The sequence below is a fragment of the Pygocentrus nattereri genome, chromosome 7 (genome assembly GCF_015220715.1).
Source record: "Pygocentrus nattereri isolate fPygNat1 chromosome 7, fPygNat1.pri, whole genome shotgun sequence".
NCBI classification, from domain to species: domain Eukaryota; kingdom Metazoa; phylum Chordata; class Actinopteri; order Characiformes; family Serrasalmidae; genus Pygocentrus; species Pygocentrus nattereri.
The window spans coordinates 44,455,874-44,470,347 of NC_051217.1; the positions used below are offsets into that span (position 1 = coordinate 44,455,874).

General features: G+C 42.5%; 1 protein-coding gene across 2 annotated transcripts in view; it reads left to right on the top strand.

The window, feature by feature from the left end:
* Positions 1–13,139, top strand: part of onecut1 (one cut homeobox 1) — an 18,336-nt gene extending 5,197 nt beyond the window's left edge. For both annotated transcript variants that reach the window (XM_017725039.2, XM_017725040.2), the window contains exon 2: positions 6,828–13,139. In XM_017725039.2, coding sequence (XP_017580528.1) covers positions 6,828–7,117 — 290 coding nt within the window. In that variant the 3' untranslated portion in view covers positions 7,118–13,139. The remainder of the gene's footprint in view (positions 1–6,827) is intronic.
* Positions 13,140–14,474: the final 1,335 nt, after the last annotated feature.

Sequence of the window (14,474 nt, forward strand, 5' to 3'; positions counted from 1 at the left end):
TCTCTCTCTCTCTGTCTCTCTCTCTCTCTCTCTCTTTCTCTCTCTCTCTCTCTCTCTCTCTCTCTCTCTCTCTCTCTCTCTGTCTCTCTCTCTCTCTCTCTCTCTCTCTCTGTCTCTCTCTCTCTCTCTCTCTCTCTCTCTCTCTGTCTCTCTCTCTCTCTCTCTCTGTCTCTCTCTCTCTCTCTCTCTCTCTCTCTCTCTGTCTCTCTCTCTCTCTCTCTCTCTCTCTGTCTCTCTCTCTCTCTCTCTCTCTCTCTCTCTCTCTCTGTCTCTCTCTCTCTCTCTCTCTCTCTCTGTCTCTCTCTCTCTCTCTCTCTGTCTCTCTCTCTCTCTCTCTCTCTCTCTCTCTGTCTCTCTCTCTCTCTCTCTGTCTCTCTCTCTCTCTCTCTCTCTCTCTGTCTCTCTCTCTCTCTCTCTCTCTCTCTCTGTCTCTGTCTCTCTCTCTCTCTCTCTCTCTCTCTCTGTCTCTCTCTCTCTCTCTCTCTCTCTCTCTCTCTCTCTCTCTCTGTCTCTCTCTCTCTCTCTCTCTCTGTCTCTCTCTCTCTCTCTCTCTGTCTCTCTCTCTCTCTCTCTCTCTCTCTCTGTCTCTCTCTCTCTCTCTCTCTCTGTCTCTCTCTCTCTCTCTCCCTCTCTCTCTCTCTCTCTCTCTCTCTGTCTCTCTCTCTCTCTCTCTCTCTCTCTCTGTCTCTCTCTCTCTCTCTCTCTCTCTCTCTCTCTCTCTCTCTCTCTCTCTCTCTCTCTGTCTCTCTCTCTCTGTAGTGTGAGCTTGGGCCCTGTTATCAGTGCCCTGTGTAAATGATTAGCAGGTGAGCGGTATCAGTGATGGTGGACGGTGGTGTTCGGTGAAATAAAGCTGCTCTGTGTTAATATTCAGCCAGTTGAGTCTCAGCCAGACCTTCATTTACTTCATTTATCACTTTATCAGAGCTGCTCTCAGAGAAATATCTCCACACTCAGAGCGACAGAGTCACCCAGAGACCTCAGACGAGCCTCGCACACCCACACCGGTATAAATAAGCTCTATTTGTTTGCTCGTTTATTCATTCTTCATTTGTTTATTTGTACTTTATTCCTAACACACATGATTAATTCAGATTAATTTCATATCCATTAATTCACTGATAGGGAATTTATTTTTAATCATATCTGATTTTAAACGTCATCATTAGAGAAACAAGGTTTGTGGTTATTTAGAGTAAAGAACGTTTTAAAACAGGAGTCCAAAGTCCGAATCTAAGTCAAAGTCTAAGTTTACATATGAGTATGACTGTATCTAAGCCTGAATGAGTCTGACTGAGTCCTAGTCTATGTCTAAATCTGAAGCTGAGTCTATGTTTATAAGTCTATGTCTAAATCTAAGCTTAAATTTGAGTGTGACTCTGTCTAAGTCTGAATCTAAATCTGTGTCTGAGTCTAAGTCTGAATCTGAGTGTGATTCTGTCTAAGTCTGAATCTAAGTCTATGTCTGAGTCCGAATCTGAGACTGAGTGTGTCAGTCTAACTTTAAGCCTAAGCCTAAATCTATATCTTACTCTGAATCTGAGTGTGATTCTGTCTAAGTCTGAATCTAAGTCTGTTTGAGTCTAAATCTCAATCTGAGACTGAGTGTAAATCAGTCTAAATCTGAATCTAAGTCTAAATCTAAGTCCAAATCTGAGACTGAGTGTAAGTCAGTCTAATTTTAAGCCTAAACCTGAATCTATATCTTAGTCTGAAACTGAGTGTGATTCTAAGTCTGAATCTAAGTCTATGTCTGAGTCTAAATCTCAATCTGAGACTGAGTGTAAATCAGTCTAAATCTGAATCTAAATCTAAGTCCGAATCTGAGACTGAGTGTGAGTTAGTCTAACTTTAAGCCTATGCCTGAATCTATGTCTAAGACTGAAACTGAGATGGTGCGTAAATTAGTCTAAGTCTGAATTTGAGTGTAGCCGTGTCTAAGTCTGAATCTAAATCTGTGTCTAATCTTAGACTATGTGTAAGTCAGTCTAAGTTTAAGCCTGAATCTGAGCTTATGTCCAAAAACATTCCACTAGTCACTATAGAGTGCACTATTTTGGGGGTCTGTCATTTTGCAGTGGTCCAAAATACACAGTAGAGTGTATCCAGTCCATTCTTAAAATCCCACAATACACTGCAAAAGGTAGTGCACAAACACTGTACCTGGGACAGAGAATACCCAGCATGCATAGTGCTGTTTGGTTTAAAGACACACCTGCTGCCTCGCTTTCTTTCTTCTCCTGCACTCATTACAACATTGTGTCCTCTTCATATCAGTCTATGACTGCCCCCCTGTGGCCATGTCTGGAACTGCACATCAGGCAGTGTAAACAGAGAACCTGTAGGGAGGAGAATTCCTGCTCTGCAATGTCTTCTGGGTTTCTCAGACGCTAGGGGGCGCTCCCGAGTGAGCCCAAAATGAATGGGCTGATATGGAGCGTTTGAGCAAAATCATAGTTTATAAATGCTGAAAAATTTTAATGTAAATTAATTTGATAATTTCCTGAACAGAACAGCATAAAACATCTAAACACAGCTGTTTTATTTAAGAGCTTTTAAACTCGAGTTATAGGCAAACAGCCAATGAGCTGCTCCGCTCACCCATCAATCATCCCGCTCTAGCAGTAAAGCCCCGCCTCCCGTTTACTGTAGAATAAAGGAAACAAACAGGTGAGATTTCTCTGTTTTTTAGTCAAATCCCTCCGTCTACTGTCCAAAACTGAAGGAAAGTTCTGGTTCAGTGATTAGAAACTATTTAACTGCTCGTTTTTAGCCGTTGAGCTCCATTCACTCCCATTGAGGACTCACTCACAGGCGCCCTCTGCTGTTCAGCAGGCCTGTTTTGATATAATGGGGGAAATAGGAAGCGGCCAGGCTCCTCATAAACCAGCTCTGGTGTAAACCATACTTTAGGTCCTGTAAGCCGGAAGGAAAAGGCTTTAGATGTCATCAATTGCTTGTTTTCCATCGTTTATGCCCTGTTGATAGTTTTATGATCTTGTTTTATGTAAGTATCAGTGAGTGAGGCTGGAAATTCAGAAGCATGGATAGTTTTCTCACAATCAGCGGGAAAATTCTCATTCCTAATCCTGCATCTGTGTTACGTCTGCTCTGTCCACTTCAGTGTTTTCCTGATCCATTTTTGTTCCATCTCCATGATGAAACTGGGAACTGGAATATTGAATATTGAGAAAATGGATATTGGGAATGAGCTGATGGGTTGAGAGATATTGAGAAATGTTGTTGTGAGAAACCTTTTTAGAACGTCTGTATTAGTGTTCTGTAATGCTGTGACATTCACAGGCTTTGTGGTTCTCAGTGACCCTTCTGAGAACCTCTCGTGTCTATGTGTATGTCTAGAAGAATGTACCACTGTTACGGATCCGGTCAAAGCTGGTATTATAAGCAGTGTTGTAGTCGAGTCTGATGTATAGCTAGTAGAGAGGAACATAACTAAAATGCTAAATAAGTCAAAAATAATAAATCATTCAAATAGCTTCTACGCTGCTTTAGCCAATCAAATCAGGTTTTTCTATTTGGCACCTTTATTGTCAGGAGTACACACTTTGGAACAAAACCTCGTATCTCCATTTCATTGATTTTCGGCTTTTGACATAATTTGAAAATGCCTGTTGGCCTTTATACTGCGTGTAAGTTTCATGAAGTACGGACCAAAATAAACGGCCAAAATTGACTTGAAAAAAACTCTGGTTCCATTAACTTACATTGAAAGTAATGCATGTTTTTTGCTCCTATTTTGGAGATACGAGATTTTGTTCTGACAGCAGCACACTGTACACTCACCAGCCACTTTATTAGGTGCTAGTAAAAGGTTGGACCCCCTTTTGCCTTCAGAACTGCCTTAATTCTTCGTGTCAGACTTTCAACAAGGTGTTGGAAACGTTCCTCAGAGATTCTGGTTGGTTATTAGAGTTACTGTTGCCTTTCTATCATCTGGAACCAGTCTGCCCGTTCTCCTCTGACCTCTCACATCAACAAGGCATTTTCGTCCACACAACTGACCGCTCACTGGATGTTTCCTCTTTTTCGGACCGTTCTCTGTAAACCCTAGAGATGGTTGAGCGTGAAAATCCCAGTAGATCAGCAGTTTCTGAAATACTCAGACCAGCCCGTCTGGCACCAACAACCACGCCACGTTCAAAGTCCCTTAAATCCCCTTTCTTCCCCGTTCTGATGCTCGGTCTGCACTTCAGCCAGTTGTCTTGACCACCTCTACATGCCTATATATATATAATAGATTTCTATGGGGTGGCACAGTGGCGTAGTGGGTAGCGCTGTCGCCTCACAGCAAGGAGAGCCTGGGTTCAATTCCCCAGCCGGGTGACCAGGGTCCTCTCTGTGTGGAGTTTGCATGTTCTCCCCGTGTCTGCGTGGGTTTCCTCCCAAAGACATGTAGTCAGGCCAATTGGACATGCTAAATTGCCCCTAGGTGTGAGTGACTGTCTGTGTCTGTCTGCCCTGCGATGGACTGGCGACCTGTCCAGGGTGTATCCTGCCTTCTGCCCGAAGACTGCTGGGATAGGCTCCAGCGACCCTGACGGAGAAGCAGCTTAGAAAATGGATGGATAGATTTCTATTTTCCTTTTAACCTGCACTTTCTGTAAGAAAATATTGTGTAATATAAAATAAAACTCAGTTTGTCTTTTTATCCCTCGGGACACCACAAACACTGCACTTAGGCCCACCAAGGCAAAATCTATGGGCATCCCTGCTTTGAAGGTTCCTTAGGAAACCAAAAGTCGTTCTTCTGTGGCTCCGAAATAGCATTTTTGCAAGTAAGATGTGCAGCTAGATGTGCAAAAAGAGCTACACCAAGTGAGATTGTACCTCAAATTGCACATCCAAGACAAGCGCCAGCAATATCAGCACATTTGTTAAAGAAAATGTGTCACAAAGAATTACTTTGGAACCACTTTTGGATCCCTAGAGAACTGTATCAGAAAAAGAAAGGCTTTTAAACGGTTTAAAGAACCTTCACATCATGTAAAGGTCCTTTGGAAAAGAGGAAGCTCTTTAAACTTCATGGGCTAAACCTGGATCGTGGATTAAGCCAAGCTTAGCCTCAGACTAAACTGGCATTCTAGTGGTGAATCAACCTTCTAGACTTAAGCTTAATCTACACCCTTTTAAACAGGAGGTTCATCAAGGGTTCTTTAGTAAAGGCAACGGTTCTACATAGAACCAAAGACCCATTTTTGAGTTTTTAGGGAAGCAAAAGAGGTTCTCTGTAGCACCAAACAGACCCTAAATAGGTTCTTCACACAAAAATGTCCTATGAACATCTCGTTTATATAAATGGTTCTCCAAAGAACCATTCACTGAGGTCTTTAGGGCACCAAATGGGTTTCACTGTTGTTACAAGTGAAAGAACCCTTTTGGTACTATATAGAACCATTTTTGCTAGTGTTTAGGGTACCAAAAAGGGTTTCACCATTCACATCTCTTTTACAAAAATGGTTCTCTAAAGAACAGTTCGCCGAAACGCTTTATAGGCCACCAAAAGGGGTTCCACTGTTGCATGTAATGCACTAAAAAGTCAAAGAACACTTTTCTAATGTCTGGGAAAGTGACCCTAAAAAGGTTCTTCCCAGTCACACATGTCATGTACAAAAATGGTTCTCTAAAGAATCATCCCCTGAAATGTTTTTTAGGGCACCACAAAGGGTTTCACTATTGTTACAAGTCAAAGAACCCTTTTGGTACTATTTAGAACACTTTTAACAGTGTGTATCTGGAAAAGTGAATCTTAAAAAGGGTTCTTTCCAATCATACACCTCGTTTACAAAACTGGTTCTCTAAGGAACCAAAAGGGTTTCCACTGTTGCACCAAAAGCACCAAACAGGTTCTACTATTGTTACAAGTAAATGAACCTTTTTGGTACTACATAGAACACTTTTTGCTAGTGACCCTAAAAAGGTTCTTCCCCCATGCATTTCATTTACATCCACTGTAAGGTTTTTAAAGGATTGCATCATTGTTACAAGTCAAAGAACCTTTTTTGGTACGATATAGTTTGGTAACACTATTTCTGTTGTTTCTGGGTAAGCAACTCTAAAAAGTTTCTCCTCATTCACATCTTTTTTACAAAAAGAACCATCCACTTGCAGTTTTTTCAGGTTACCAAAAAAGGTTCTGCTGCTACACCAAAATTGTAAAAAGGTTCCACATTGGGGGTACTATGTAGAGCACTTTTTGCCAGCGTCATTCTAGGAAACTGCCCCAAAAAGGTTCTTCCAAATCCCATTCAATTCAATTCAACTTTATTGTCATTATACAGTACAGGGTAGTACAGTATAACGAAACACTATGGGGCGACTTTTCCAGTGCAATAATAAAAGATAAACAGCGCAAAGACAAAAGACAGTAAAAGACAGACAAGGTGTGTGTGGTCAGTAGGTACAGGTGTCGACCGTAGACAAGATGTGCGTAGGCAAGTGTTATGGTGTACTGGACGTATAGACAGTTAGTGCATAGTCAGATATTCAAGTGTATCAGGTATATAGACAGAAAGGTGCTGGTGAACTGCAGTCCAGTAAATGCAGAAGTACTAGTGGTGTAAACAATGATCTGTATATAAAGTGTACAGTGCAGGTAGAGAGTAGCAGAAATGGTTCTCTGTCCTTTTTAGGGAACCAAAAGTAAAAGGAACCTTGTGGTAAGAGGAGAGTGTGCTTGACGAACAGGTTTCTGACTGTAAACTCCAAGCGACCATGACATCATTCATCATGCAACCATCTCAAGTTCTGTAAGTGTCTCAGGTCGAAATCTAACACCGGTGTTTGTCTCTGTTTGGCTCTCGTTTCAGCGTGCAAACGGAAGGAGCAGGAGCAGGGCAAAGGTGAGCGCGGGAGCGTGTCGAAGAAGCCCCGGCTGGTCTTCACTGACGTCCAGCGACGGACTTTACATGCAATATTCAAAGAGAACAAGCGCCCGTCCAAAGAGTTACAAATCACTATCTCTCAGCAGCTGGGCCTGGAGCTCGCCACCGTCAGCAACTTCTTCATGAACGCGCGCCGGCGGAGCCTCGATAAGTGGCTGGATGACGGCAGCTCCAACTCCGCCAACTCCTCCTCCAGCACTTGTACCAAAGCGTGACGGAGTTACCGGCTGCAGACTGACTATAAAACCTTCGGTGGAAAAGCTTTAAAACTTAAGAACCAGAGACCTTCTGGACAGAGTTTTTTTGTTTCGTTTCGTTTCGTTTTGTTTTTTGCCCTTAAAACTTGTACAGTACTGATATTTATAATATCCAAAGAAAACAAACAAACCAAAGACTTCTTTGACGCGTATTTAAGACTTCGTTTATGTCTGACATACTGCAAAAAAACAGAAAAAAACAACCAAAAAAAAAAGAAAAAAAAAAGAAGTGTTACTCTCAAATCATTGGTCGTACACGCGCCCCTATTTCACGCTCATCCTCCTTCGATGTGATTGGTTGCTGTCACGGACCTTCTCCTCATCACTGACTGGACGCTGAGTCCACCTGAGAGTGACTTTGTTTTTGTTCTTTTTTGTTCGTCTCGATGTGCGAATTCAGGCGTGTGACGTCACGTGAATCTAAGCACTGTTGTCCGAAGGGGCGGCCCACGTAGACAGGCACAGGTGTGATGAAGTCACACGTGCACACCTGTGCGTGCTTCGAACCCCTACGACACTCCCCCACCCCCCAACCCCAACGCAAAAACATCTCTGTGGGGCTCGTGAACATGAAGCTGTAGCATCTGTAGCAAGGTTTTTCCCCACGCTCCTTGTAGTGCTTTCTTCCTAACTGTCAGGAAAGTAGGAACCAATTCCACATTTGTGCTTGTGTTCATCATCTTTCACTCTGCAATCATATGAGATATGTAACCAAAGAAAACCCTTATGGGCCAAATTATACATGTCCTCCAAGCCTTCTATGGAAGTGGCCTAATCGTCAAGCTCAGACAGACTAAATCTTGAGTCTGTTGGATTGTAATCAGTATCTAATCCAAAATAACACACGCCTACCTGCTTATAGAGTACAAAAGCACTTGAGAAACAAGTATCCAAAACCTTTGTCATTGATGTAGCGCACCTGTCGTGGTGTGATACATTCAGGGAAGACTTTGCTAGCTTTAACACGCTTTGTATCATAAATATATTTAATGCCAGCAGCTAAACGCCAAAGATTTAAACCTCACAGGGCCAATCATAATACCCACAGCCCTGGAGGGACATTATTTCACTGGACTGCAAAGGATTAATCAAACCGACAAGCAGGGACAGACAGCTGATTGTAAGTGGGCAGTTACGCCTTGGACTGACACTAGAGGGAGCCACATCTCACAAGACTACAGCATCTGAATTTATTACAATACAATATCTGCTTTCCTTGATTTTTAATCATCTCTTGCCTTCATTAAATATATTGGTAAACTAGCAATTTAGGCCAAATCAAAGAAAGACGATTTTCACTCAGCTATACGAATGTGGCCTATATGTAACCTATATGTGTAGTCAGTGGCATAACTGTTGGTGGTATATGTCGGGCAGTCGCACTGGGGACTGTTGCCAGGATCGTTTTTAGCTATAAGCAGTATAAACAGTTGCTTAAGGCCCCTAAGCCACATATATAAGCCAAATATATTTCGGTAATATTACACATCAACAATTGCAGTAAGTACAAAACATTCCATATGTCGCTCTTTTATACACATTAATAAAGTAGTCATTCTTGCAAACTGATGTGATTTGGGTGGGTGAGATGATCTAGATGTCACATAGGGCCCTGAAATAGCGATTGTGCCCCCAGTGTCTTCATTCAACCCCTTTTATTACTAAATATGCCACGACTCATTGCTAGCTGGGATCCCTTATTAACATACGTCGACTGTTGCCTACATGGGAACACCAACATAGCAAAAGTGAGTAGACAAGCTTTTTTATTCATTTAAGATCATTTTTGTAGGGCTGGCCCATTCATTTTTTTGACCGTACTGCCACTCTATGTAGTCTGGTTCAAATGTTTTTGAACTTGTCCTGCTCTACAACAGTCAGCCCTTTCCCATCTAAAGGCCAGTCCAAAAAAACAAAAAAAAGACAAATGTACAGATTCCTAAATATGTTTCTCTTGTAAATCCACTGAAACTTTCCATCAATTCTTGGCAGATGTATTCACTTATTCCATACCAAAGTTTTTCAACATTGCTCACTTTCGATAGTTAAAGTGGTGTCAGAAGTGGGCTGTACCATTACACAATACAGCATTTCATTCAAAGCTACAATGACGGGAAGAATGAAGAATGCATGTGGCTTCAGGCTGGCCAAGTGAAGGGAAAACTGAAAAACTAGATTCTATGCATTATATAGTTTGGAAGAAAGCACTACGACCTTCGTGGTTTCTCATCAAGAGTGGTGCATTTGGTCTGGAGAAGCCCAGTCAGTGGGTGCCACTCCAACCGTCACAAGATTTCTGGCCTTGTTGTCTCTTGTGGTGTGGTTAGCTTTACAAAAAGTGAAAAAAGAAGTATATTCGGTAACTATTTATGAGTATTACATTGACGAAGCAAAGAGAAGAGAATGCTGCTTCTTCCTCACGTAAAAAAGGCGAAGAAAAAAGACAAAAAAGACAAAAAAAGACAAAACGTGTGTTAAGACCTACTGATATTTATAGTGCGAACCAAAGATGCTACCTCACTCAGTTTCCATTGGTGATTTCTATCACGTTAATGATACCAAAGAATACCAAAGATGTTTTCTCTCTTTTTGCACGGCCTATATGAATGAAGTGGTGGATAAATAGATGGTGTGATGACTCCCTTCCCCAACCCACCCTCTTCCCTCCCTTCATCCTCCCCATCGCTCAGCGTGGTCCCATTCTCATCCGTGCTCGTGTGACAGCGCCCTCTGCAGACACGCCGCAGACTTTGTTGAACTCACAGGACGAGTGCCTTGCTTGAACCAAAGTGTTAAACCGCTGTTGACCTCTCTACTTTCACCTTGTACTTCTTGGAATACCTCAGCCTCTAGAAGGGCCACCGACGAAGATTTAAAAACGGAGTTATTCTCTCTCACCGTGGTGCTTTCGCCAGTGCAGCCATGCAATGAAAACATACCAAAGGAATTGTTTCTTTTTCCACCTCTTTTTGCTGATAAACCAAAGCTCCTCCCTCTTTTCCCCCCACCCCTCTACATTAAGCCCCTTCCCCAAACACACAATCTACCACTAGCCCCGCCCCCTTCGTTGTTCACATCACCTTGGTAGGCGTGTCCACCGTTTTTTGGGCCGTGTATGTCTTTTACCAATGTCTCTGAATACCTCATAGTAATAAATTCTTACAGTTCTGTTGTATAGAGAGTCTATGTGATTGAGGCAGAACTTAGTTTGGTAATTGTTGACGTTACTTCAAAAAAAAGTATTTATTTTGAAGGTTTTGGCTTAAGTGTTTGTTTTTTTGGGGGTTTTTTTGTCACCAAAGGCAAGTTTCTTCAAGATTGTGAGTTTGGAAACTTGCAGAGAGGGAAAAAAAATTACAGAAGCGTATTTTTTATTACGACGTTGTGTTATTCCGATGCGATAAGGATGGTAGACTATTCTTTTTTTACAGGGTAAAACCAACTGCTGTGATGCTGTGTTTCTATTTTTCTCTTTTCTCTGTTTCTGTGTTTGTGATTTCCTTTAATTTAATTGAGTTTTGTATTGCTTAATTTATGTATTTGTAGAAAATATAGATTTGTATATAGTAGGTTTTTTGAGAAAAAAAGAAGAAAAAGAAAAACAAACAAGACCAAAAAAAGAAACAAAACAAAAAACAGGACGTTCCGTTTTTATGTTGCGGCCTTCCGTTGGAAGTTGGAAGTTGGAAGCGCAGACATGCCAGAGGTGTGTGTCATTGGGAATTCTCTCGCTCCGTGTCTCGGCTGGCACTCCGTTTTGTGTCATAAACACTGCCAGACGTGGCGACGCCTCTTGCGCTGCCCCGCGGAAACACAAACACATACTTCCGGAGAGTGTTCACTCCACAGACTAACCAAAAAACAGGAGCGTATGGTGGTTTCGGGTTTCTTTCCAAGTTCATATGTCCTTTTCTGTTTGTCTTAAACCAGCATCTCTCAGTCTTCGTCTTGGAGTAGCACAGTGTCGTATTTTGTTATATTTTAGTGTCATGCTAATGAGCTGAAGAGTTGAATCAGGTCCGTTGAAGCAGGAAAAACACTGAGGCCAGAAACAAATTTCAGACTTTACAGTCCAGCTGTACAAACTCAACCTGCAATACTGTGCCGGTTCCACAAGGGCGAGACAAACCAGAGTCTGTAAACAAGGATCTACTGTCATTCCAATAGCCACAACAACTAAAATTGTTGACAGTAGAGAATTATGTGCTGCTCTTTATCTTTACTTGCTCTGTTGTTAGAGGCGATGATGCTTCGTACCTCTAAAATAGTTAAAAATATCTTCCTAACTATAAAAGGAAGTCAATGGAATTTTTTTCCTAATATATTTGTATCGTTTCTATTGGCTCGTTCCTCACGATACATTAACACAATATAAAGACCAAATTTTTTAATTATGTTAAATCAAAAACGTACAAGGTTTTGTCTCAGTGACGACCGATATGTTTGCACAAGAAAACCACTTCTTTATGAGAAACTGGTGGTCAGCCACGGTGGTAGTCTCACTTGGCCAGACGTGATCACATCTGAGGACAACCAACCAAGACAAATTTTGGGCTAGATGTTGGTGGGAACATAGACATATTGGCACGAGAACAAACCAAGCATGAAATTTCGAAACTGATCTAACGAGAGCTGAAAGTAGGAGGCGACCATCAACATTGTCCCAGCATGTTGACTGCAAGCTAGTGTGGCTACAAGGGCCCCCAAATTAACATCACGGTTCCATCAAACCAGACTATACTTCTGCTTTTGAAGATTTCATGACAAACAAAGTTAACAAAGCTAAGAATGGTGGCTTGATGAGTGTTTTAAGGGGGCTTCGGACCTGTTCCATGTAAAGGATTATTATAGAAACAACTGGCAGCTATGTTCAGGTTTGTGTTCGAGCTAAACGATTGTACTTTTCCCATTACAAGAACACAGACTTCCACCAACGATGTTTGAGGTGGCACTAGCATTGAGTTGCATAGTTTAAAGCTGCCTTCTTGCGCGGGATAGTGGTACCTCAAGACGAAGACTGACCACTGCTGATCTGACTGGTTGTTTTATGGACATTACTGCACATCCAAAGATTTACAAACCAAAACGTTGTGTAAAGTGTGAGACAAAAGCACTGGCATCTGTGAGGCAGGCTTGAACTGAGTTCCTTCGCCATTGGCACGGGTATAGGAAGGTAGAAGGTGTACTTAGGACTTTGTAGAAGCATTCTTTGGGGGGATCTACTGGTGAACTTGTACAATCTGAGGCTTGTGTATAGCCTTGCACACTTTGCTATGTCTTACATACGTGAGATGGGACGGGGCAGCAGGCCTGCCGGGGCAGGAGCCACATCACCGGGTACGTTTTTTTTTTTTTCTGATGGATGCGGAGATCTGGATCTGATCAGTGGTGTTGCGGCAAATGAGAACCCTGCAAAAATCTTGCCAAACAATCGGTGAATCTTGATTAGCTCCCTGCTGGAGAGTACTTGAGTATTTCCTTTCCTAGATGTAGGTAGTAAGTATACATTCTGACATCCGGTTCTGTTTCTTGAAACGTTCTCAGACGTGCACATGGCAGGTTGGCTTGTTTTAGACGTATAAGCCCTGAGAAATCTTTATATTCAGCTCTGAAGATGAACACTAGGGCGGTCGACTCAGGAGTCTAACGCAGGCACATCTTCAGCAGTACGTTTGGTCTTACAATCACATCTGCCGGCAGTTTAGATGAAGTTTATTTTCAGCTTTTGTTTCATTTTAGTCCCAAACAAGGTACAGAAAGTACAATCTGAAAAAGTACCTTGTTTGAAGCACCCACCTCTGTTATGTCAGGAAGTTCCTCCAAAGTTCTCTCCAAAGATCCTGCAAAGTTCATCCATGAAGCAAAACCTGGAAGTCTCCAAAACACCAAGCATCTGAAAAAAAAAAACAGATCTGGAGCAGATGTGGCCAATTAAGTTTGGAACCAGCTGGATTGGTGGGTTGGCGACTACTGACTTGACCCCTCAAACAATTCAAAACTACTGAGCAAAAGCTCTTCGTTACAAACGGAAGACGCCACACACTTTGAGGAGTTGAGAACACTTCCCAAGTCAAGACGAAACGTCCCACCAATTGCAGAAGGAAGGCAAAGCACGGTTCCCTGGGATCCGCCCCCTTTCCCTCCCCTCCCTTCCCCTCTACGAGATATCCTCCTGTCCCGTCCTGGCAGACTGTAGTGCGTCTCTTAGGTAGCTCGTCGTATGTGAATGTCGGGAATTTTTGCTCTAATCATTTCTACCCGTCCCAGTTGGTTGTCGTGGAAAAGGAGTTTCCGTTTGATATGAAAGGCCTGGCTCTGTGTGCCCTACAATATTTAGAGCGCCTATGACAATCATCTGGAAAACAAACAAAAAAATCATGCTTTCATTTCCTTCCTTTCTTTCTTCCTTTCTTTCTTTCTTCTCCTTCAAGCGATGATCACGTTTAAAGGCTGGAAGGATTTTGGCTGATTGTTTAAAGCAGTAGCTCGAACTGTGTTACCATGACTAGCCAAGCACTTCTCGTGATTTTTTTTATTTGTTTGTTTGTTTTTCATCACTCTCTCTGTCTTTGAATCAGAATCATCTTCCCCAGTGCTTTTTATTTCTGTACTGTATGTCTAGAAAAGAGAAGTGAAGCATTGGTTCTTCCTCTCCGGCTGTGTTTCTGTAATGCCTTCAGTTTATTTCAGTTAACAGTTTTTGCTCTGACTTTGCTACTGTTTTCTCTCTCTCTCTCCCTCTCTGTCTCTCTCTCCCTCTCTCTCTTTCTCTCTCTCTCTCTCTCTCCCTCTCTCTCCCTCCCTCTCTGTCTCTCTCTCCCTCTCTCTCTTTCTCTCTCTCTCTCTCTCTCTCTCTCCCTTCTCTCTCTTTCTTTCTCTCTCTCCCTCTCTCTCCCTCCCTCTCTGTCTCTCTCTCCCTCTCTCTTTCTCTCTCTTTCTCTCTCTCTCTCTCTCTCTCTCTCTCTCCCTCTCTCTCTCTCTCTCTTTCTCTCTTTCTTTCTCTCTCTCCCTCTCTCTCCCTCCCTCTCTGTCTCTCTCTCCCTTCTCTCTCTTTCTTTCTCTCTCTCCCTCTCTCTCCCTCCCTCTCTGTCTCTCTCTCTCTCTCTCTTTCTCTCTCTCTCTCCCTCTCTGTCTCTCTCTCCCTCTCTCTCTTTCTCTCTCTCTCTCTCTCTCTCTCTCTCTCTCTCTCCCTTCTCTCTCTTTCTCTCTCTCTCTCTCTCTCTCTCTCTCCCTCTCTCTCTCTCTCTCCCTCTCTCTCTCCCTCTCTCTCTCTCCCTCTCTTTCTCTCTCTCTCTCTCTCCCTCTCTCTCTTTCT